The sequence below is a fragment of the Asterias amurensis genome, chromosome 6 (assembly GCF_032118995.1).
Source record: "Asterias amurensis chromosome 6, ASM3211899v1".
In the NCBI taxonomy this organism is placed as follows: Eukaryota; Metazoa; Echinodermata; class Asteroidea; order Forcipulatida; family Asteriidae; genus Asterias; species Asterias amurensis.
Genome location: NC_092653.1, coordinates 21679655 through 21703737, shown reverse-complemented (window position 1 = coordinate 21703737; position 24083 = coordinate 21679655). Strand labels below are relative to the sequence as shown.

Sequence of the window (24083 nt, the reverse complement as noted above, 5' to 3'; positions counted from 1 at the left end):
GAGATCGAAGAACAATTCTTGACCGAAATGAAAAATCAGTGATGTGGTATTGAGCCCCTGCTCAGAACCCTTTCCTCCTTTACCCAAATGAGATCAAAGAACAATCATTGACAGAAATGAAAAGTCAGTGACGTAACAAGAGGGTGCAGGAGTGGGATTGAACCCCTGCTTAGAACCCTTTTAGGAAGTGAGAGTCGTAGAACAATCCTTTACCGAAAATAAATCCAGAGAAGTTAGCATTGGGTGCAGGAGTGGGATTGAGCCTCTTGCTCAGAACCCGTTCCTCCCTTTTCCCCAAGTGAGATCGAATAGCAGTCATTGACCGAAATTAAATCAGTGGCGTAACAAGATGGTGCAGGAGTGGGATTGGACCCACTGCTCAGAACCCCTCTACAAATGAGATCGAAGAACAACCCTTGGCAAAAGAGAAAACCAGTGACGTAAGAAGAACTTGCAGGGGGTGGGGCTGGATTCATCTCACCCTCTTTGCCTAAGTGAGATCGAAGAACAATTTTGTGTACATTCAAATCTAGTTTAAGATATTTCTACAGTGAACAGAAATAACCATCATTTGCAAACTGTTTGGGCTTTGCAATTAAACAACTTTCGTGCATACCCTCTCGTGGGCCAATACAGATTGTGTGTAAAATGCACATTGGTTTCATCAACTAGTAGTATTTGTCTACGGCAATTGCAATGGAGTTACCTTTAGTGTGAAACCCCCGCCCCCTCCAAAGAAAACAAAGTTTTATATACCCCCCCCCCCCCACCCCGTGTCACTGAGGAAAATAATCATGTTTGTTGATCAATGTTGACACAACCTCTTTGTATATAGCTGTCGGAGCTTGAAGGATAAGGTTGAAAGGAATTCAATACAACCTGGGCTTAAAGCCAAGATGACTTTCTAGTTATAAAGTTCAACCATGGAGGAACTGACTCAATGGCTGATTTTTTGTTCCACCATGATCAAAGTAATGACAATTAGCGAACCAGATTTCAATTAGGCTATAATTGAAGTAAAGTAATTCCGTTATTAAAAACCTTTTTTTTTTTTAAGTTTGTGAAGTTTGAAACGGTTTGAACGGTTTTATGATGTGAAATTTTGGGGTTTTAAATGGTGAAACTAGCAAGGGGTTTTATTTGTAACTGTAAATAGGTCTACATTTCACTCGCGTTGTATGTATTCCCTTGATATAAACTTTGGCTAAATGTACCAAAACTATACGAAGGACGTGTGGTTCAAAAAGGGTATTAAAATTAATATGATATTAGGGGATTGTGCATGCGATCACAAGCATCATGAAATTTGGCACACAGTTTGATTTTTCATAAGGAAGTTATTTGACTTAAAGTCCGTCGCAGATTTGTCTTTTTATATTCTACCTCCATGCTACAACATGCAGTTTTCAAAATGGCTGCCACTGCTGGTAATTTGTTGCCACTGTCAATTATTTGTGTAAAAGGGCACACCTGCGGTGGCCCTATTAGCCAACTATCTTTCTCATTACATACAAAATTTCTTGCTGGCTTCAAAGACACAATCCCCTTGTCCGCCTTACCATACCACTTCCTGCACACAAAAACCCTTCTGGATGTTGCTTTCATACTGTTTATTGATTAAGAGCTTATCCTAAGGGATTAGGGCCTCTGTTCAGTCCAAAGAGGATTAAGGCATAACGTCGATAAAGCATTGTGTATATATAAACAGACTGGGGGCTATAATCTCACTGGATACCAAAATGGAGTTGGGTTGTCATTGACTATAACTGTAAAATCCGATAACGCTGATTAGGCATACAGCGGTAGATAAGTCCCAATGTGCTACGAGTGGAGTGTGTACAAACACTCCACATGAAGCCACTATCTGTTCATTAGTCACGTCAGAAAAATAAATTGTCCGTTTTATTTACGTATAAGGGCTTTAAACATTTGTAACACTGAAGGTTATTTCTCGGGATTTTCTTAAAAACACCTTGAGCCTTTTACATTTTCTTGAAACCCTTTAAGCAGTCGAAAGAGAGAAACACAATAGTCCATGTCGTATCCCTGAAACATTTTGTATTTCTGGTGATTCACAGAGTCTCTAAACCTCCTGAATTTTAACATTGGAGGTTCTGTGTCTATAATAAGTACGGAACCCTTGCCCACGCCATTTTTATTGACTGGAATGTCCACATTCGTTGAATCCCATCCCTGGACTATAACACATAATAGTTGTATTTGCAAATTGAAACATAATTTATAGAAGTTTTTATTCATTTTTATGATCATTTAAATAAGTACTTGAGTGTCGTTTTATCAACAACAAAATTGTACGCCAAACCCTCAACCACAGTCATGCCCATCCGCAATAACAGACCTGTTTTGGAACGAGGTGAAATCTAAACATTGTTCCTAATAAATTTAACAATAAAGAAGTGTTCCTTTTGTAACTTGAATTTTGCTTGCTTTTCTGACATAATTAGAGGGGTTTTCAAGTTGTGAAGTATTTTACACACCGTTGAAGAAAAAATGGAAGCACTTATACTGTTGGCTTTTTGTTTTGATTATTTACTTTTGCTTAATATAAACATAAGTTATTAAAGAATAATATTAAACTTACTTGATGTACAATAATATACAAATAGCAGTTCAAAAGAATGCTTATATAACAAAGTAAACATTTGGTAAAATTGGTACCTGTTAGTTTCAAACTTAATAGATCACAGGGAAAAAAGTTAATACAACTACCAACCCAACATATACGAAGAAGAAGAACAAGTTACCGTTGGTTATTTCGATTGCCATAGTTTAAATAATTTTTAGGAAGCTATTTTCATGTGATCGAGGAAGTTCTAAACTTTCATTTGAAACACTGAATGAAAAACAAACGTCAGCGGTTGGTAATAAATAAGATAGCGAAGAAAACAAAACTTAGTTATTTCTTTTATGTTGGAAGTATTTTGTACATTTTGAGAAGATTGTGTTTTCCTTTTGAAACATCAGCACGTCAAACCTCGTTTAAAGAAATTATTTCATTTCGTTGGACTCTCGGCAAAAAAATTCCCTGTGTGAAATAAACTGTAGTAAGATAACGGATGTGGTAATATAGTTAAACAATATAATGTTCCTATTATGTGCCACCAACGTGTCCTTCGGTGAGACGCCTCTGTCGGTATGTTTTTCGAGTCCCTCAATTATTAATGTACCTATTGGATGGCCTATAGTTTTGTTTCAAGACATGGACACCTTTGGAACTTGTCAAAGACCAGTCTTCTCACTTGGTATATCTCAACATATTCTCAAAATAACAAACCTGTGAAAATTTGTCGTCAAAGTTACGAGATAATAGTGCAAGAAACCCTTGTCACATGAAGTTATGTGATTTCCGATGCTTGATCTCGGGACCTCGAAATCTAATTCTGAGGTCTCGAAACCAAATACAAATATTTTAGTGGAAAATAACTGTATACTGTTTTATACTATGAACAGCTCTCCATTGCTTGTTACCAAATAAGGTTTCATTCTAACCATTGTTTTGAGTAACTACCGATAGTGTCCAGTGCCATTTAAACCAATCCAGCGATACCTGAATATGGTAATAACATCTGCACGAATGTACAATCATGAATGTACACATACGTTACATTACGTTATCTATTTATACAAATATACTGCTTTGTTGTCCGGTGTGCCATCTTTATAATCTGAGTTTTGAATCTCTCAACTATTTATTTACATATTGGATAGCATGTAAACCAATGGGTTGACAAATCTAGCGATATATGAATGTGATAGCAATAATTGCAGGAATATACAGATATATAGCATGATGTTGACATTAGTTACAATTTTTCAAAAAATCTATAATACAAGTGTATCTTTAAACAATTGTAGACTTCTTTGTCCTTCGGTGTGACATCTCTGTTGTTCTGTATGAGTTTTGAGTCTTCAGGTATTAATAAGCATGTTGGATGGCCTATAATTTAATGGGTTGACAAATCTTGCATTTGCATGTGTGCAGTGTTTGCATGAATATTCCAGTGATAAAATTAATATTTACATTGAGGTTTTTTTATTTGCGTAGACATATCTCCTTTAAAGACACTGGACACTATTGGTAATTGTCAAAGACCAGTCTTCTCACTCGGTGTATCTCAACATAAATGCATAAAATAACAAACCTGTGAAAATTTGAACTCATTTGGTCGTCGAAGTTGCGAGAGAATAATGGAAGAAAAAGCGCCCTTGTTGCACAAGTTGTGTGCTTTCAGATGATTGATTTCAAGACCTCAAAAACTAATTCTGAGGACTCGAAATAAAATGCAAATCTTCTTGTGAGAAATTGCTTCTTTCTCGAAAACTTCGTTACTTCAGAGGGAGCCGTTTCTCACAATGCTTTATACTATTAACCTCTCCCCATTACTCGTTACCAAGTAAAGGTTTTATGCTAATAATTATTTTGAGCAATTACCAATTGTGTCCACTGCCTTTAACTCCATATTATTAATAAGCAAACCAATAATTATGATTCATCTATGTTTGTAGTACATGCATGTCTTACAAACAGACATTGACCATCTTGATTTGCTGAGCAGTTATATGGAGTCAATGAAGCTTTGTCTTTTATGACATCTACATTTATTAATACAATAATGTGGGTTTGAAACTTCAGAGCTTATAGATTGATTTTTGTATAGGTATTACTATTAGTGCCGTATATATTTGTACTAATACACAAATAATGCCTCAGAAGTTGGAAACAAATTAGAGGGCTGCTATTTGTGTTTAAAAACAAATTATTCGCCATTTTTAATGCAGTCGTATTTTTTAGTTATTGTTTGCAAACTGCAAGTTTGTTTTATCAGCTACTGACAGCACTTTGGGTTCGATGGAGCGGTGTGGCGGGCGCCACTGAACTCCTAGCCGACTGACTAGCCCCAGAATCCCGCCTGCCCTTCTTCCGTGTCTCGCCTTCCTCTCTGTCTTCGGAGTTTTCAGATAATCCAAGTTTCTTCACATGAGTCTCAGACAAGGCCATTGCCATACGAACTCTGTACAACCAAGATTTGTCTTTGAATGATGAGGTAACAGTGAGTGCTTTAATGGCTCGTTCCCAGGTAGTGCTACCTGTAAGACCCTCGTAAAGCCCTACCGTCGACCGGGGAATATTCTTGTCTACAGGGGAGTAGAAGAAGGGTCTTTCAGAGTCTCTCACCCCGCTGTTTGGAGGGAGTGGAATAGAGCAATCCAGGCTCGCGGCTCTGTTGCGTCGCCTGCGTTCGATATCACGTTTTTCTAATGGGGACAAGGATTTCACGGATTTGTTTGATTTCTGGTCGGTTTCTAAAATGCGTCCGACGGATGTGCCGCCTGCGGTGCGTATGTACGAAGTGTTACCGCTTTCGCTCTTTGTAATGTCAATACGGGATTCTAGATCTGAAGCACGTAACGTTCCCGCGTCCGAAGACCTGCGCGATTTCCCTTTGCTGGAGGTGACATCGGGTAGGTTTATTGGTGGTACACCGACAATGCTACGACTACGGGGCCGTGGCGGGGAATCAGCTTCCAGCTCATCGGTCTTGGAGTGTAATCTCTCCCGGTACTTGCACACGACAGACGGGGTTTTAGTGCCGTGGATGCGGGGCAGTTTCTCAACGGAGCGTTGAGGGATATCCACGAGAGACCCGACAGTTCCCCGCCGGGCAAGTTCGACGTTTTTCGTTTTGATACTTTCCAAAGTCCGGGATCGTGGACTTGAGTTCATGAGGCTGTCGGTGAACCCGTCAACTTGGACGCCCTGACCGCAGAGAGCTCCAGGGAGATGGGTTGATCGACGAAATTTCACGCTGGATTTATAATGACCGTGAACCAATAGGACTTTATCCTTTGCTTTGTCACACCATCTACGTATTGCTGAGTAGATGAATAACGGAAGGGTCATAGCATTAAATTGAACATTAGCCCACTGTTTAGTGAGCAGATACAAAGCAACTTCTCGTTTTTGCTTACGAAGTGAGACATTTAGAGCGGTTAGACCCATGCCGTCTTTGGTGTGAACACAGCAGATGTTGTTGAACACAAAAATACGCAGGATGCTGAGTTGTCCATGTTCTGCTGCTTCATGCACGGGGGTCTTATAGGCTTCGATGTGAGAGCTCCGACACCACTCCTTAGATGGGTGATCGCCAACTTTCTCATCCGATCTCAGACCGTTTTTCAACATTGCTATTACGAGGTCCATATGGCCGTAATGCGCGCCAATGAATAAGGCCACTCGCATTTGAAACCTACACACCACTTCATCTGTTTGGTTAAAGTTCCGAACAACCGCAGCTGTATGTCCAAAAATGGCTGATTTTAAGAACTCATTCCAGCCGTCGAGTGTCTCCATTTGCAGGGAGCAACCAACCTCGAGTCCGTACTGACTCAAGAGGTTCAGATCAAACATCTCCTGACCTGATGAGGTCAGTATACGGTAGACCGTCACCGGCAGCCCGATCTTCCGAGAGATCATCAACCGTAGCTCAGCCACCATAGAGCTTGAGAAATCCAGATTATCAGTTATCTCAATGATCTCATCATTGAAACTGCAGTGGATGAAAATCTTCGGGGTGACTTCCTCTCGCAGACTACACTTTAGAGTCGACCCAGCGTTGATGCCAACCTCGTTCAGCACCCAGTCGTCCTGCAGCTCGGCTCCCTGATAGGATACCACGATGAACTTCTTTTCGCTTCTGCTCTTAGTGTCAATGTGGAAGAGTTCTTGCACTTTGTCTTTGACAAGTACAACAGTCTCATAAATCTGCACATCTAGAGGCAGCCGTTTCTTATTGTAAAGAGCCGATATTCGAATCATTTTGAAGCTTTGCTTGCGTTCAGTACAAAATGTCCAACTGGTTTTCAGATTCGGAATGTTTCGTTCCGGTCAAAGTTGTTCTCACTTTCGTTGGGTCTGTGAGCAGAAATAAAAATTATTACTTCTACCAAGTTTCAGTCAACAGATTTTCACTTCTTCAGCCAAGTTCATAAAGTTAGACAATGAAATTGTGTTCAATCTTACCGTGCTATAAATCCACACGCAGCATCACAATGAATCCAGTATTAAAACACATTTCACCATTCAACAGACTTCTAGTACTCTTTTTGCAAAAATGTCACTTTTCCAACGCACAATTAATCAGATGATGCATTGCTTCGGCCGTGTACCGTGTGTTCAATGTTAACATTATTCTCACCACACTAAAGTGAAGTTGATCACTCAATGTGTAGATTCAGTGTCGAGAAAATACTCTGCATTTCTCCCCCACATTCTGAAAGCAGAGAGGTTATTTTGAGATGAACCACTTTAAAGTCCTTCTGGTGTATCGTTGAAATTCACGGCAGGATAACATGAGACACTCGAGGTGATGGCAACCACTCTCTTTCTGATGGGTTCAGTGAAGTGTTGTGGCACGCGATATGTATGGACTGAAGTGTAACTGTGTCTAGCCCACCGACCCTTACCGTTAAGCCCCCTCTCAACGGACACTGATCGGCAAATACAAAAGATGATCAGATAAACATTCTGTCGTTTCTAAGCACGGAGTGTCCCACCGCCCTTTTTTGTGCTTATCGATTAAGAGCTTTTGCCGGCAACTTTTGTTTATGATCTTTGGGGAATTTGTAACGTGTAGTTCGAGTTGTTGTGTGTGATGCCTCCTCTTTTTAGACTTGGTTCCATGTCTGTGATCGCGGCTTTTATTCTGCCCGATAGCCAATACAATAATTCCCGAATTAGCGCCCTCTTGTAGGTTAACCTCCGTCATAGGCCTAAAGTTGGGTTCGCTCGTCCCCAGAGCCTTGTCTTATGGGAACACGTATCAAGCAGGCTGATAGCCCATCCCATCGGTCCTGGATAGACCCGGAGACCGCTGGGCTGAGCGAAAGAGTTTTGGAGTGTAATAGAATAATGCGGGGCGTTTTTTGTTGCTGGTGCAGAGGAATAACCGCGACCTCAGACTTGAAATCAAGTCTATCCTCTCAATTGCTGCACGTGTATTTTTAGCAATGGTTTGTTTGGTTTGACCGTTTGACAGGCATTGAGGTTGTCACTTAGTGAATGTTGCATTATTAACAATGTTTTCATCGAGGAAATGGATTGTGTTTGTTGAGTAACAAATTGAATTTGTGTGTGCTTTGGGATTATAATCTATTAATAATGTTTTCTTGTGTTAGTTAGTTTGCCTTTAGAGGGGTTGTCTAGTTTACAAGCTTCGGTGCGCATTGTCTTCTTTTCTTGTTTCAACGGTAGCCTACACCTTATTGATGTTCTTGATCAAAGGAACTGGACACCTTTGGTTCTTGGCAAAGATCAATATTCTCACTTGGTGTATCTCAACATATGCATGAAAGAACAAACCTGTGGAAAGTTGTGCTAAATTTGTCATCGAATTTGCAACAGAATAATGAAATAAAAAACACCACACTACTTTGTGTGCCTTCAGATGCATAATAAATGGCTTCAGCTGATGAGGTCATAATTATTTGAGTGAGAAATTACCTGTTTCTCAAAAACTACGTTACTCCAAAAGGCAGCTGTTTCTCATTCTAACAATGTTTTATAGAAATAGCTCTCTATTGCTATAATAAAGTTTTTATTATAACAATCCCTTTTAAGTAATTACCAAAAGTGTCTTGCCAGTGCCTTTGAAAATACCAACTCATAAGTTTTATAGCCAGTCGGTTTGGAATTTACATAAAAACAAACGGCATACAGCAGTTGGCTATAGAGACACAGAACTGACCGATATACGGACATTTGCATAGTGTCACATTTGCGGCTTTTGCTGCGGCTATAGCATAGGGCTATGGCTAGCTCATCGCAAATGCATATTCATCAGATTGTAGTCAACAGCTACAAGAAAAATGTTGACGGTAGAGGGCGCCTTCGCCTTTAGGAAGAGTTGCGACTATCTATTTGACAGGAGAAGAGTTGCGGCAGCTTGCAATTAAGAGCCATTTTGTGTCCCCCTAGAACCCATGCGTTGTCACATGGTGCCAGACTAGTCTGCCCATTGGGTTGCTCTGCATTTGGATCGAAACTGTATAATGGTTGAGTGATAATTATTAAAACAGCTCTGTGGTTTTCGGAAACTCGTGAACATTTCAAACTCGTGAAAGTTTGCAGGAAGGTTGTGCGTATATAGGCTCCGTGTGCCCGTTATGGTAAGAGTTTCTGTCGCCTGTGATTCTATGCTCTGCGGAGGATTGTCTAGAAATTTCGTCTGACAGCGCCCTCTGTTGGACAACTTCCCTAAGTCCATCACTTAACTTATGGGGGACACATACCGGCGAGTGACACAATCCCCTCCTGCACCCTAAATCAAAACGGCTTCGATGCTGAGGCCAAAGCTGAATCATGTGGCTTTGCGTAATAATAATATAATTATTATACCAAACAAGGTACTTCAGGCGATGAGTATATACAAACTTTTAGATTTGATAGGTATTGCAGTGATGAATTCTAAGACCCAATTATGTAGCACCTTATAAGGTCTTACAAGGTGCTACGGCGCATACAACAGCCACAGCCAGGAACACCGGGGCGTACCCCTTCTCTTTTCGATAAGTGCAATGGGTTCTTTTACATGCGTCACACAACACATGGGACTAACGGCTTTACGTCCCATCCAAAGAACGAAGCAATGGTTATAACTGTCTTGCTTAGGACACAAGTGTCACGGCTGGGGATTCAAACCCACACTCTGCTGATCAGAAACACTAGAGTTTGCGAATTCGGTGCTCTTAACCGCTCGGCCACGACACCTTTTAAAAGCATCATGTGAAGACTAAGATATTCTAAGAGAACCAAGTGCGCTGAGTAACCATGGGAGAAAGTGTGAACAGTTCCTGGTTCTCACTAATAAAAGCTTACAGGTTGGTTAAACAGGGCCCACTTCATAAAGCATGTACGCACACAAATTTGCTTAGCATGAAATGTCTTCCTTGATAAAAACAGGATTACCAACCAAATTTCCACGTGATTTTCAGGATTCAGCAAACAACAGCTGATTACCAGTAACAAGCAATATGCAACAAATGAAAATTTGGTTGGTAATCCTGTTTTTATCAAGCAAGAAATTTCATGCTAAGCAAATTTTTGTGCTTACAGGCTTTATGAAATTGGGCCCTGGTTGGTTACCAGGAACAAACTGCTCATCAGCTCCAGCGTGGACTATTTATGTATATTACTTCCCCTTAGAGGGACTTTTAAAAAAAGGGAGATGGGGGATTGTCTAAAAATGTATTCATTTGGCAGAATGCACGGGTGCACTTATATCTTAACAATAATTCGATTTGTTTTGTTTTCTCATTATTTACTTTTTTATTTAAGATTCGGTTTACAATGATTTGTTATTAATAATTGAATTGAAGTCCTTATAGTTATTTTAAATACTTAATCTTTCCAATTATTGCGTAAAATCATTTATATTCAATTATAAGACGCCATGAAATTGTTTTTAATATCAATATATTTCTGTCCACAATTAAGCCATCTCGAGTCCGTTAATCACACGACACTATAACAGCTTTTGTGTCAAAACCCTTAGGTTATTTCCCACTGTTCCACTAAAAAATGTAATTAGTTTAAGGTTCAGAATACATGATGTAAAAACAATTAAATTTGAATTTTAAGCAAATAAAACAATTACTTTTACAAATTGAAATACCGATGGTAATGATTAAACTCGATATAATATACAATATAATTTACAAGGAACTTGCAATATAGTGCGCCACCAAGAATGTACAAAGGAAAGGTTCTTTAAAATGAATGTCACTGTATTATTCGGTTGAAAGAGGTGCTAAGTTAAATTAAGTCTTGTAATGTATTCATTTTCCATCACACGTGTGCAGATTCCTCGTTTGTGTGTTGCGGTGGTTACAAGTTTCTAATCGCACGATGACGTTCTGAAAAGGTTTTTAGTAATTCTAATGGGTGTCGACCCCGATGTGCTCACTCGGGTGAGCCCCTGACAAGAGCTAATCGAACGATCACTCACTCTCTCGTGGTGACGTCATGCACCTGGGGCCAGCCCCCAAGTGACACACTCCACAAGCAGGGCACTTGGGGTTGCTGACCTGGGTGAATGGGCAGACCGGGGTCGACCCAGGGGAGCTAATTAATCGCGGGCGAACTTTGAAACATGACATCATTGTGCTCCTCTTGGTGACGCACAGTTAAAGATGCTATGTCAGATTTTTGGCCGATTTGACACAAAACAAATTATTCAAAATTCAATAGGTACTTTGATGGGGGTCGAGAAAGTTACAAGCTTTCATTTGAGCCATTGCTCGAAAAAGTCCGCCAATTATTAGTAGCAGTGAAATAAAGTGCTCAAAATTAGTTTTTGTCGGGATCCCGACAATATATCACATGACCAATTCTTATATGTTTTATAAGAAACGTTTTAAATTTTTGTCATGGTTTCTGACCATTAAAAGTAAAAGTTAACACTTGTTTTCGTTAGAGCGGGTGTTACTCTTTGAAATACCATTCACTCAAAAAAATCTATTTTTTAATGTTTGGGCCAAAAATCTGACATAGCATCTTTAATGCAAATGCAATCTGTACTATCCAAAGAGGAATGCACCATTAACAAGGTCGAATTCAATGCCTTTTTAAATATTGTCAAAATTCATTAAAGAATTTGGGTATTTTTTGTAACACAAAACACGATGTCCACATATTTGCATTAAACTTGCACCGTTTGAAGATAACGGTAATAGAAAGCGTACCTTAAAATATAAGTTGTTGAGGTGCTGTAGTTTTTGAGAAATGAGTAAAACAATGTCATGAAATTACGTTTTTAGATGCTGAAATAATTTACGTCTCATGATCACCGAGACGAAAATTATTTTCATGACATTGTTTTACTCATTTCTCAAAAACTACAACACCCCAGCAAGCAATATTTTCAGGGAAGCTTTCTACTATCATTATCTTCAAACTGTGTAAGTTTAGTGTAAATCTGTGGACATTGTGTTTTTTTGTCCTACAAAAAGTACATGAACCAACAATTCTCTGTACAATATGAAATCTCTGTACAATATGAAATCTCTGTACAATATGAAGACCAATTACTCGAAATATGACTTTGTCCAGCTTTTAAATTTTGACATGATTGGATATGAACGGGAATCAAACACAGTCATACACTATTTTAACGCATGGTTTTTATATAGAGACTTGAAATTGCTTTTGTTCAACTGGTCATTGAAGTTGACAGGAAATAATGGGGAAAAAACACAATCTTATTATGAGAAAGGCTTCATGCTGAAGTCTTTCTCAGATTCACAAATTTTTGTGAAAAATTACCTCTTTCTCAAAGACTACGTAACTTCAATGTTTTATGCTATCAACAGCTCTCCGTTACTCGTTATTAAGTAAGTTTTCATGCTACTATATTGTTTGACAACATACCAAACATGTCCTGTGCCTTCAAAAGTTCCCGGGTGCAATTTTGTTTCTGCGCTAACACGATTTGCCACTTTGTGCTTTTCAATGGGATTTTTTCTTTCCTTTTCTCAATCGATTCAAAACAAGGAATCCTGGGTTTTTTTTTAGGATGGCAATTCTAAAGTGTAGATAATAATTGCTTCCCGGGTCAAAACAGACCCACCGACACAAGTTCCATTCAAAATAGGACAACAGGTTCTTGTTTTATTTTCATACTGCATTTTTTAAGGGAGTACAATTTACCTTTCCAAGTCTCCCATTTTATCCCTGCTGAAGAGTTCACATTTGGCGGATTGTAAAGTCCATTCAAATTTGTCGAGTCGTCTAAACAAAATTTAAACCACCAGCCGGATCCTCCAGATAGTCGTGAGCATGAATCTAATGGATAATAATCATTGTCAATGTCAACTGTGCTAAATATAGAGTTTTCATGATGGGAAAGTGCGTCTCCTGCAGTACCATTGTATCTACCGACGATAAGCTTGTACGGGTCGTTCTTTACGGAGAAAACACTGTATTTTGCCCAAGCTACTCCCCCGTTCCAGTCCTCCATATCAACTCGAAGAGTCCATCCCGATTCTGCTGTCAGCTGACTAATGATATCGTTGCCGAGCCAGAACTCCCCATGTAGACTGCCGAAGCCTCTCTTGTAGTCGGTCCAGTTGCGGGAGAAGTTCTCACTGCCGTCTTGGCGCCTCTGAATGACGATCCAGCCCCCACCGTCCGTGTCCATGTCGCAGTACACTTCGATACCGCCTGGGTTAACGTTAGGGTGTATCATATAGACACCGCTTTCGACATTTTCTTTTGCTACACAGCTTGTCTGTTCTTGATCAGTCAATGTGGTGCCTTCAATGGAGGAAGATACGACCTCCTGGTGAGTTGTAAGGTCATTCATTGTGGTGAATTCCAGGGAGGGAGATACGACCTCTTGACGTGTTGTGTGCTCAGTCGATGTGGTGCCTTCCAGTGAGCGAGATACGACTTCCTGGTGAGTTGTAAGGTCGTTTATTGTGGTGAATTCCATGGAGGGAGATACGACCTCCGGATGAGTCGAACCGAACTCGTGAAAAGGGCTGAGTGTGTCTTCATTACCATCATAATACACAATACCGAGTTCTGCGGTAAAGTGGTCAGGAAAATCAGATCTGGTTGCATTGTTCAACTCACAGATACGACTATTGTAGTTGTAATTAACAGAGAGGCACTCTGGTACAGAATGACAAATACTGACACAAAGTCCACTTGTGCTCATCACCTTGCTCCAGAATACAGAATTGATTAAAACCCGATCGGTAGAAGCAAAAAATGTATAGGTTAACTTGCCACAAGCAGTTTGCTCAGACACGTTGATTTGGTCTATCAGGATCAAGACAAGGACAAACGATTGAAGAAACCGTCTTTCTGAGCCGATGAAACTTGAAATGCCTTCCATGGTTTGGCTTCTGTCTTCAACAAATATCAGAGTAGAACTCAAAAGTGAATGAGGTTTTGTGTGATGAACTCATATTTATATACCGCTTCTGCCGCGAACAAATTTGGCTTAGCGTATAGTTTCGGTAAGCAGACAAATTACCAGCTATATGTGCCTTTGTTTGGACGGAACATGTCGTTGGTGATCAACGAAATTCTACCAAGGAAACAAACTTGCTAAGCAGAACCTTGGGAAGCAGCTTAATGAAGTAAGTAGCCCGTGGCCTTTTAGCAGACACAGGGCTTGTTTCTATGAATAATTAAAACATCTAATGGCATGGGTGTACAATTGTCTTTATTGTTTTTAATTGCTTTCCTTACTAATCCGTGGATTAATGTTCTTGTATGGCTTCTCCAGATGGATTAAAGGATTGGTGAACTAATCACTTTTTATAAATAATTAGCATTATACTGTCGTCTTCACTTTTGGTTAAATCAACTAATTGCTTCGACCTTAACTTAAGTGGTATATGCATGGTCAGCTGGATTAAGGTATTGTACTATCTAAACAGCTTAGATAGGAGTTGGCCTACCGCCAATAGAACCAATAGTTCGTTAACCCCTTTATACTCCTATTGGACTTACACTGCACAAACTATACGGTGTTAATTTCACCAACGATACAGTAATGAGGATGAATAACACCATGCTGGTGTTAAATAATAACAGTATTTATAAAGCGCCAAATATTGCCAAAGGATGGGGAAGATCAGAACAAAAATAAAGACGAATAGCTACGAAGAGGGAAAAAGGTGGGCTACGAGAGCACGTTTGAAGGCTGTGACACTGTTTGAGCTTTGGTTTGGGTAGGTAAGAGTTCCATATTAGGGGAGCAGCAACAGAAAATCCCGAAGATGAATGTTTTTCTTCTCCCTTTTAAGCCTTTCTTTCCGCTTTTTCATTTTGTTTTTCATCCACTTCGAATTTGTCAACATATGCTGTGTAATATTTATTTTTAATGAATTGTCAAACGAGGGAGAATTACAGATTTTTAAGACTGTTTTATCAATTATTGATATTAATCATTGATAACACAGATTATTATTTATTGTTGGCAATGTCTGCATGTCTAAATAATCATCTTCAACTATAGACCATGTGAACTTTGTTAACAATAAGTGTGACCTTGTACATTCAAGTTGGCTAGTCTGGCAGGCAATACACTGCACTGGTCATATGGGAAAGTTGACATTTTGTGTCATAATTTACACATAAATCCAGGAGTTATTAAAGTAAAAGCTGGACAAGTTTTGAGATGTGCCCCCTTTCATCATATCAAAAGTTGATAAAAATTGGACAGTGCAATCTCCATAAAATATAAGATTTTATGTTTTCTTCCGTTAGGCTGTGTACAAATCGTGCCTGCAGGAAGTCCAGGCTCACATCGTCTATATTGTCTTCGAAATAACGTGTAAATAAGGGGCTTGTAAAGAAATACCTAAGAGCTCATCCTTGTTATTCATAAACTAATAAGGTGTAACTTGTAAATTGTGGTGGCCTTGTCTCATATTGTCTTGTCTGCTTCTTTTATCCGTTATCTTGTTACGGTTCCCTGGTTGTATGTTTGCTTGTCCATAGGTTAGGGTACAAAAGCATCTGCGTCATCACCTTACACCTAAATGCTGTCATTTATCTGCTGATTACTATTAAAGCCATTGGACCCTTTCGGTAAACAGTATTGTCCAAAGGCCCACACTTCGTGTATCACAACTTATACATAAAATAACAAACCTGTGAAAAGTTAGGCTCAATCGGTCATTGGAGTCGGGAGAAAATAACGGGAAAACCCACCCTTGTTCTCGCACGTTTCGCCGTGTCATGGCATGAGTTTAAATAAAAGAGTTTTATAAATGAGTTTTCAAAAAGTCTCCCATTGGTCATCGAATTTGCAACAGAATAATGAAATAAAAACACCTCACTACTTTGTGTGCCTTCAGATGCATAATAATTGGCTTCAGCTGATGTCATAACTATATGAGTGAGAAATTACCTGTTTCTCAAAAACTACGTTACTTCAAAAAAGGCAGCCGTTTCTCATTCTCACAATGTTTTATACAATCAATAGCTCTCTATTGCCTAAAGGCAGTGGACACTATTGGTAATTACTCAAAATAATTATTGTCATAAAACCTTACTTGGAAACGAGTAATGGGGAGAGATTGATGGTATAAAACATTGTGAGAAACGGCTCCCTCTGAAGTGCCATAGTTTTGGAGAAAGAAGTAATTTTCCACGAACTTGATTTCGAGACCTCAAGTTTAGAGCTTGAGGTCTCGAAATCAAGCATCTGAAAGCACACAACTTCGTGTGACAAGTGGTTTTTTATAGGTATCTCGCAACTTCGCAACCGATCGAGCTCATATTTTCACAGGTTTGTTGTTATATGCATATGTTGAGGTACACCAAGTGAGAAGACTGCTCTTTGACAATTACCAATAGTGTCCACTGTCTTTAAGTAAGTTTTTAGTAAAACAATGATTTTGATAATATACCAACTCATAAGTTTTATAGCCAGTCGGTTTGTAATTAACATAAAAACAAAAGGCATACAGCAGTTGGCTAGAGACGCAGAACTGGCCGATATACGGACATTTTGCATAGTGTCAGAATTTGCGGCTTTTGCTGCGGCTATAGCATAGGGCTATGGCTAGCTCATTGCAAATGCATATTCATCAGATTGTAGTCAACAGCTACAAGAAAAATGTTGACGGTAGAGGGCGCCTTCGCCTTCAGGAAGAGTTGCGACTATCTATTTGACAGAAGAAGAGTTGCGGCAGCTTGCAATTAAAAGCCATTTTGTGTCCCCCTAGAACCCATGGGTTGTCACAGGGTGCCAGACTAGTCTGCCCATTGGGTTGCTCTGCATTTGGATCGAAACTGTATAATGGTTGAGTGATAATTATTAAAACAGCTCTGTGGTTTTCGGAAACTCGTGAAATTTTCAAACTCGTGAAAATTTGCAGGCAAGCTTGTGCGTATATAGGCTCCGTGTGCCCGTTGTGGTAAGAGTTTCTGTCGCCTGTGATTCTATGCTCTGCGGAGGATTGTCTAGAAATTTCGTCTGACAGCGCCCTCTGTTGGACAACTTCCTTAAGTCCATCACTTAACTTATGGGGGACACATACCGGCGAGTGACACAATCCCCTCCTGCACCCTAAATCAAAACGGCTTCGATGCTGAGGCCAAAGCTGAATCATGTGGCTTTGCGTAATAATAATATAATTATTATACCAAACAAGGTACTTCAGGCGATGAGTATATACAAACTTCGATTTGATAGGTATTGCAGTGATGAATTCTAAGACCCAATTATGTAGCACCTTATAAGGTCTTACAAGGTGCTACGGCGCATACAACAGCCACAGCCAGGAACACCGGGGCGTACCCCTTCTCTTTTCGATAAGTGCACTGGGTTCTTTTACATGCGTCACACAACACATGGGACTAACGGCTTTACGTCCCATCCGAAGAACGAAGCAATGGTTATAACTGTCTTGCTTAAGGACACAAGTGTCACGGCTGGGGATTCAAACCCACACTCTGCTGATCAGAAACACTAGAGTTTGCGAATTCGGTGCTCTTAACCGCTCGGCCACGACACCTTTTAAAAGCATCATGTGAAGACTAAGATATTCTAAGAGAACCAAGTGCGCTGAGTAACCATGGGAGAAAGTGTGAAAAGTTCCTGGTTCTCACTAATAAAAGCTTACAGGTTGGTTAAACAGGGCCCACTTCATAAAGCATGTACGCACACAAATTTGCTTAGCATGAAATGTCTTCCTTGATAAAAACAGGATTACCAACCAAATTTCCACGTGATTTTCAGGATTCAGCAAACAACAGCTGATTACCAGTAACAAGCAATATGCAACAAATGAAAATTTGGTTGGTAATCCTGTTTTTATCAAGCAAGAAATTTCATGCTAAGCAAATTTTTGTGCTTACAGGCTTTATGAAATTGGGCCCTGGTTGGTTACCAGGAACAAACTGCTCATCAGCTCCAACGTGGACTATTTATGTATAGTACTTCCCCTTTAGAGGGACTTTTAAAAAAAGGGAGATGGGGGATTGTCTAAAAATGTATTCATGTGGCAGAATGCACGGGTGCACTTTAATCTTAACAATAATTCGATTTGTTTTGTTTTCTCATTATTTACTTTTTTATTTAAGATTCGGTTTACAATGATTTGTTATTAATAATTGAATTGAAGTCCTTATAGTTATGTTAAATACTTAATTCTTCCAATTAGTGTGTAAACTCATTCATAATCAATATTGTTTTGATATCAATATATTTCTGTCCATAATTACGCCATCAATCCGTTAATCACACGGGTTTTGTGTCAAAACCCTCAGGTTATTTCCCACCAAAAAATGTAATTGAAAGTTCCGAATATATTATGTAAAACAAAATAACTAGAATTTTAAGCAATTAATCAATTACTTCTACAACTTGAAATACCTATAGCAATGATTAAACTTGATACATAACAACAATATATAATTTAAAAGGAACTTGCAATATAGTGCGCCACCAAGAATGTAAAAAGGTAAGGTTCTTTAAGATGATTGTCGCTGTATTATGAGGTTTAATCAGGCAATAAGAACAAATGTGCACAAACTTGTTTATGAGGCTTCAGGCCTGAAGTCTTTCTTAGACTCAAATATTCTTTTGAAAAATTATTTCTTTCTCAAAGACTGCGTTACTTCAGAGGGGTCGTTTCTCACAATGTTTTCAACAGCTCTTCGTTGCTCGTTATCAAGTAAGTTTGCACGCTAAATTTTTTGAGAAGTTACTAAAGTGTCCAGTGCCTTCAAACGTTCCCGGTGCCATTTTTCTACTCTATGAGGTTGTCACTTATGTGCTTTTCATGCAATTGGAATTTTGTTTTCTTAATTCATTAAAGAAAGGGAACCCTTAAACTAAATCAATGTTTTTGTTTTGATGATGGAAAAAGTGCAGACAAAACTCTTTCCATTCAAGGTGGGACAACAAATTCTTGTCTTATTTTCATACTGCATTTTTTAAGGGAGTAAAATTTACCTTTCCAAGTTTCCCATTTTATCCCTGCTGAAGAGGTTACATTTGGCAAATTGTAAAGTCCATTCAAATTCGATAAGTCGTCTAAACAAAATTTAAACCACCAGCCGGCTTCTCCAGATAGTCGTGAGCATGAATTTGCCATATATATATCATTGTCAGTGTCAAATGTGCTAAATTGAGAGTATACATGTTGGGAAAGTGCGTCTCCTGCAGTACCGTTGTATATATCGATGATAAGCTGGTATAACTGGTCGCCCTTTACGGAGAAAACACTGTATTTTGCCCATGCCACTCCCCCGTCCCAGTCCTCCATATCAACCCGAAGAGTCCATCCCGATTCTGCTGTCAGCTGACTAATGATATCGTTGCCGAGCCAGAACTCCCCATGTAGACTGCCGAAGCCTCTCTTGTAGTCGGTCCAGTTGCGGGAGAAGTTCTCACTGCCGTCTTGGCGCCTCTGAATGACGATCCAGCCCCCACCGTCCGTTTCCATGTCGCAGTACACTTCGATACCGCCTGGGTTAACGTTAGGGTGTATCATATAGACACCGCTTTCGACATTTTCTTTTGATACACAGCTTGTCTGTTCTTGATCAGTCAATGTGGTGCCTTCAATGGAGGAAGATACGACCTCCTGGTGAGTTGTAAGGTCATTCATTGTGGTGAATTCCAGGGAGGGAGATACGACCTCTTGACGTGGTGTGTGCTCAGTCGATGTGGTGCCTTCCAGAGAGCGAGATACGACTTCCTGGTGAGTTGTAAGGTCATTCATTGTGGTGAATTCCAGGGAGGGAGATACGACCTCCGGATGAGTCGAACCGAACTCGTGAAAAGGGCTTAGTGTGTCTTCATTACCATCATAATACACAATACCGAATTCTGCGGTAAAGTGGTCAGGAAAATCAGATCTGGTTGCATTGTTCAACTCACAGATACGACTATTGTAGTTGTAATTAACAGAGAGGCACTCTGGTACAGAATGACAAATACTGACACAAAGTCCACTTGTGCTCATCACCTTGCTCCAGAATACAGAATTGATTAAAACCCGATCGGTAGAAGCAAAAAATGTATAGGTTAACTTGCCACAAGCAGTTTGCTCAGACACGTTGATTTGGGTTATCAGGATCAAGACAAGCACAAACGATTGAAGAAACCGTCTTTCTGAGCCGATGAAACTTGAAATGCCTTCCATGGTTTGGCTTCTGTATTCAACAAATATCAGAGTAGAACTCAAAAGTGAATGAGGTTTTGTGTGATGAACTCCTATTTATATACCGCTTCTGCCGCTAACGAAATGGCTTAGCGTATAGTTTCGGTAAGCAGACAAATTACCAGCTATATGTGCCTTTGTTTGGACGGAACATGTCGTTGGTGATCAACGAAATTCTACCAAGGAAACAAACTTGCTAAGAAGAACCTTGGGAAGCAGCTTAATGAAGTAAGTAGCCCGTGGCCTTTTAGCAGACACAGGGCTTGTTTCTATGAATAATTAAAACATCTAATGGCATGGGTGTACAATTGTCTTTATTGTTTTTAATTGCTTTCCTTACTAATCCGTGGACCTTAACTTAAGTGGTATATGCATGGTCAGCTGGACTAAGGTATTGTACTATCTAAACAGCTTAGATAGGAGTTGGCCTACCGCCAATAGAACCAATAGTTCGTTAACCCCTTTATACTCCTATTGGACTTACACTGCACAAACTGGGGGTGTTAAATTGATACTCTTGGTATATGTGGCAGAACCTATACGGTGTTAATTTCACCAACGATACAGTAATGAGGATGAATAACACCATGCTGGTGTTAAATAATAACAGTACTTATAAAGCGCTAAATTGCCAAAGGATGGGGAAGATCAGAACAAAAATAAAGACGAATAGCTACGAAGAGGGAAAAAGGTGGGCTACGAGAGCACGTTTGAAGGCTGTGACACTGTTTGAGCTATGGTTAGGGTAGGTAAGAGTTCCATATTCGGGGAGCAGCAACAGAAAATGCCCGAAGATGGATGTTTTTCTTCTCCCTTTTAAAGTCACCTGGAAGTGGTATTTTTTCAAAATAAAGCTTTGGTCACTAATATATGTGTTTTGATGAGTTGAATGTGAATAAACAGTTAACTAAGGTTTTAAAAAGTCAGTTCTTATGTTATTTAGAAATTTAAGAATAGACCCCGGCCCGAGAGGGCGCTGTTCGTGACGTCAATCGAGGCATAGATGCCTGTAATGCGGGGCGTAGAGTAAACACAATTGCAAAGTACATGTACGGACCAAGTCGTGAGTTTGTACGTTTCAAAAAAAAATAAATTGTTTTTTTCTGGCAATGCCGACCAGGTGTATTGCTGCTGAATGCAAAAAAAAAACTTTTTGAAATGTACCAACTCACGACTTGGACGTATATTTACTTTGCACGTGTGTTTACTATACGCATTGCAGGCAAAGTCTGCCTTGAATGACGTCACAAAAGGGGTAGGCGGAGTCAGCCCCCAAACAACTTTATATATTTTTTAAACATATAAATCGTGACAAACAATTACTAATAAAATTGTTTTATTGTTCGTAAGCATATACTCTTATGTTTGAAAGAAAACAAATTCTATTTCCAGGTGACTTTAAGCCTTTCTTTCCGCCTTTTCATTTTGTTTTTCATCTCACTCCGATTTTGTCAACATATGTGTGTTATTTTTAATTAATTGCCAAACGAGGGAGAGTTACAGCTTTTTAAGACTGTTTTATCAATCATTGATATGAATCATTGATAACACAGATTATTATTTATTGTTGGCAATGTCTACATGTCTAAATAATTGTCTTCAACTATAGACCATGTGAACTTTGTTTACAATAAGTGTGACCTTGTACGATCTTTGGCTATTCTGGCAGGCAAGATACTGCACTGGTCATATGGGAAAGTTGACATTTTGTGTCATAATTTACACATAAATCCAGGAGTTATTAAAGTAAAAGCTGGACAAGTTTTGAGATGTGCCCCCTTTCATCATATCAAAAGTTGATAAAAATTGGACAGTGCAATCTCCATAAAATATAAGATTTTATGTTTTCTTCCGTTAGGCTGTGTACAAATCGTGCCTGCAGGAAGTCCAGGCTCACATCGTCTATATTGTCTTCGAAATAACGTGTAAATAAGGGGCTTGTAAAGAAATACCTAAGAGCTCATCCTTGTTATTCATAAACTAATAAGGTGTAACTTGTAAGTTGTGGTGGCCTTGTCTCATATTGTCTTGTCTGCTTCTTTTATCCGTTATCTTGTTACGGTTCCCTGGTTGAGTGTTTGTTTTTCCATAGGTTAGGGTACAAGAGCATTCTGCTTCACCTTACACCTAAATGCTGTCATTTATCTGATGACTACTTTTAAAGCCATTGGACACTTTCGGTAAACAGTGTTGTCAAAGGCCCACACTTCGTGTATCACAACTTATACAAAAAATAACAAACCTGTGAAAAGTTAGGCTCAATTGGTCATCTGAGTCGGGAGAAAATAACGGGAAAACCCACCCTTGTTCTCGCACGTTTCGCCGTGTCATGGCATGTGTTTAAAATAAATCCGTAATTCTCGATTGCGAGAATTGATAATTGTTTAATTTTTTCTCAACGAGTAAAGCATTTCATGGAGTAATATTTCAAGAGAAGTCTTTCACCATTACCTTCTGTAGACCCTATGAGTTATTTGTAATTCTGTGACAATTTTGTTCTGTTTCGAAAGTGTATGCGGCTTTACACCACTGTGCACAAATGTATGTCATATCTCATGGTACTTTATTTGGTAACAACAATATTTGCATTATTGTAATCAGCATTGAAATAAATGTTACTGAATGAAAAGAAATCGTGTATATAAGATTCCTTTCAGATCAAACGAATGATGGATTTTTGTGCACGAGTACAAAGCACGCACGGCAGAAAGTAAATATTGTTTTAAAGGCAGTGGACACTATTGGTAATTGTCAAATACTAGCCTTCACGTAGAGTCGGTGTATCTCAACATACACATAAAATAACAAAGCTGTGATATCAACGACAACGGAACATGTCGTTTGTGATAAACTAAGTTCTACCAAGGAAACAAACTTGCTAAGAAGAACCTTGGGACGCAGCTTAATGAAGTAAGTAGCATGTGGCCTTTTAGCAGACACAGGGCTACTTGTTTCTATGAATAATTAAAGCATCTATGGCATGGGTGTACAATTGTCTTTATTGTTTTTAATTGCTTTCCTTACTAATCCGTGGATTAATGTTCTTGTATGGCTTCTCCAGATGGATTAAAGGATTGGTGAACTAATCACTTTTTATAAATAATTAGCATTATACTGTCGTCTTCACTTTTGGTTAAATCAACTAATTGCTTCGACCTTAACTTAAGTGGTATATGCATGGTCAGCTGGATTAAGGTATTGTACTATCTAAACAGCTTAGATAGGAGTTGGCCTACCGCCAATAGAACCAATAGTTCATTATAAATAACCCCTTTATGTTCTTAACTGCACTACGATGCAAAAACTGGGGATGTTAAATACACTGGTCACTATTGGTAATTGCCAAAGACCAGTCTTCTCACTTGGTGTATCTCGACATATGCATAACATAAAAAAACTGTGAAAATTTCACCTCAATTGGTCGTCGAAGTTGCGAGATAACTATGAACGAAAAAAAAACACCCTTGTCACACGAAGTGCGTGCTTTCAAATGCTTGATTTCGAGACCTCAAGTTCTCAATCTGAGGTCTCGAAATCAAATTCGTGGAAAATTACTTCTTTCTCGAAAACTATATGTCACTTCAGAGGGAGCCGTTTCTTACAATGTTTTATACCATCAACCTCTCCCCATTACTCGTCACTAAGAAAGGTTTTATTCTAACAATTATTTTTAGTAATTACCAAGAGTGTCCACTGCCTTTAAGGGAAAACAAAAGACAAATCTAAACTAAACTCTGCTTACTAATACAATGAATCTTAATAGAGATTACATAACTTAAATTGGCGCTTATCCTTAAGTAACACATGACAACCAACTGAAAACTCGAAGTTTCAAACCCGTCGGAAATTTCTCGATGGACCAGTCTTCTAAT

General features: G+C 39.2%; 1 protein-coding gene across 1 annotated transcript; it reads right to left on the bottom strand.

Annotated features, from left to right (window-relative positions):
* Positions 1 to 2630: 2630 nt before the first annotated feature.
* LOC139938508 (protein ANKUB1-like) lies at positions 2631 to 7481 on the bottom strand. The gene has a single exon (XM_071934074.1). The coding sequence runs from the start codon at positions 6836 to 6838 to the stop codon at positions 4844 to 4846; it is 1995 nt and encodes a 664-aa protein (XP_071790175.1). The 5' UTR covers positions 6839 to 7481; the 3' UTR covers positions 2631 to 4843.
* Between the last annotated feature and the right edge of the window lie 16602 nt (positions 7482 to 24083).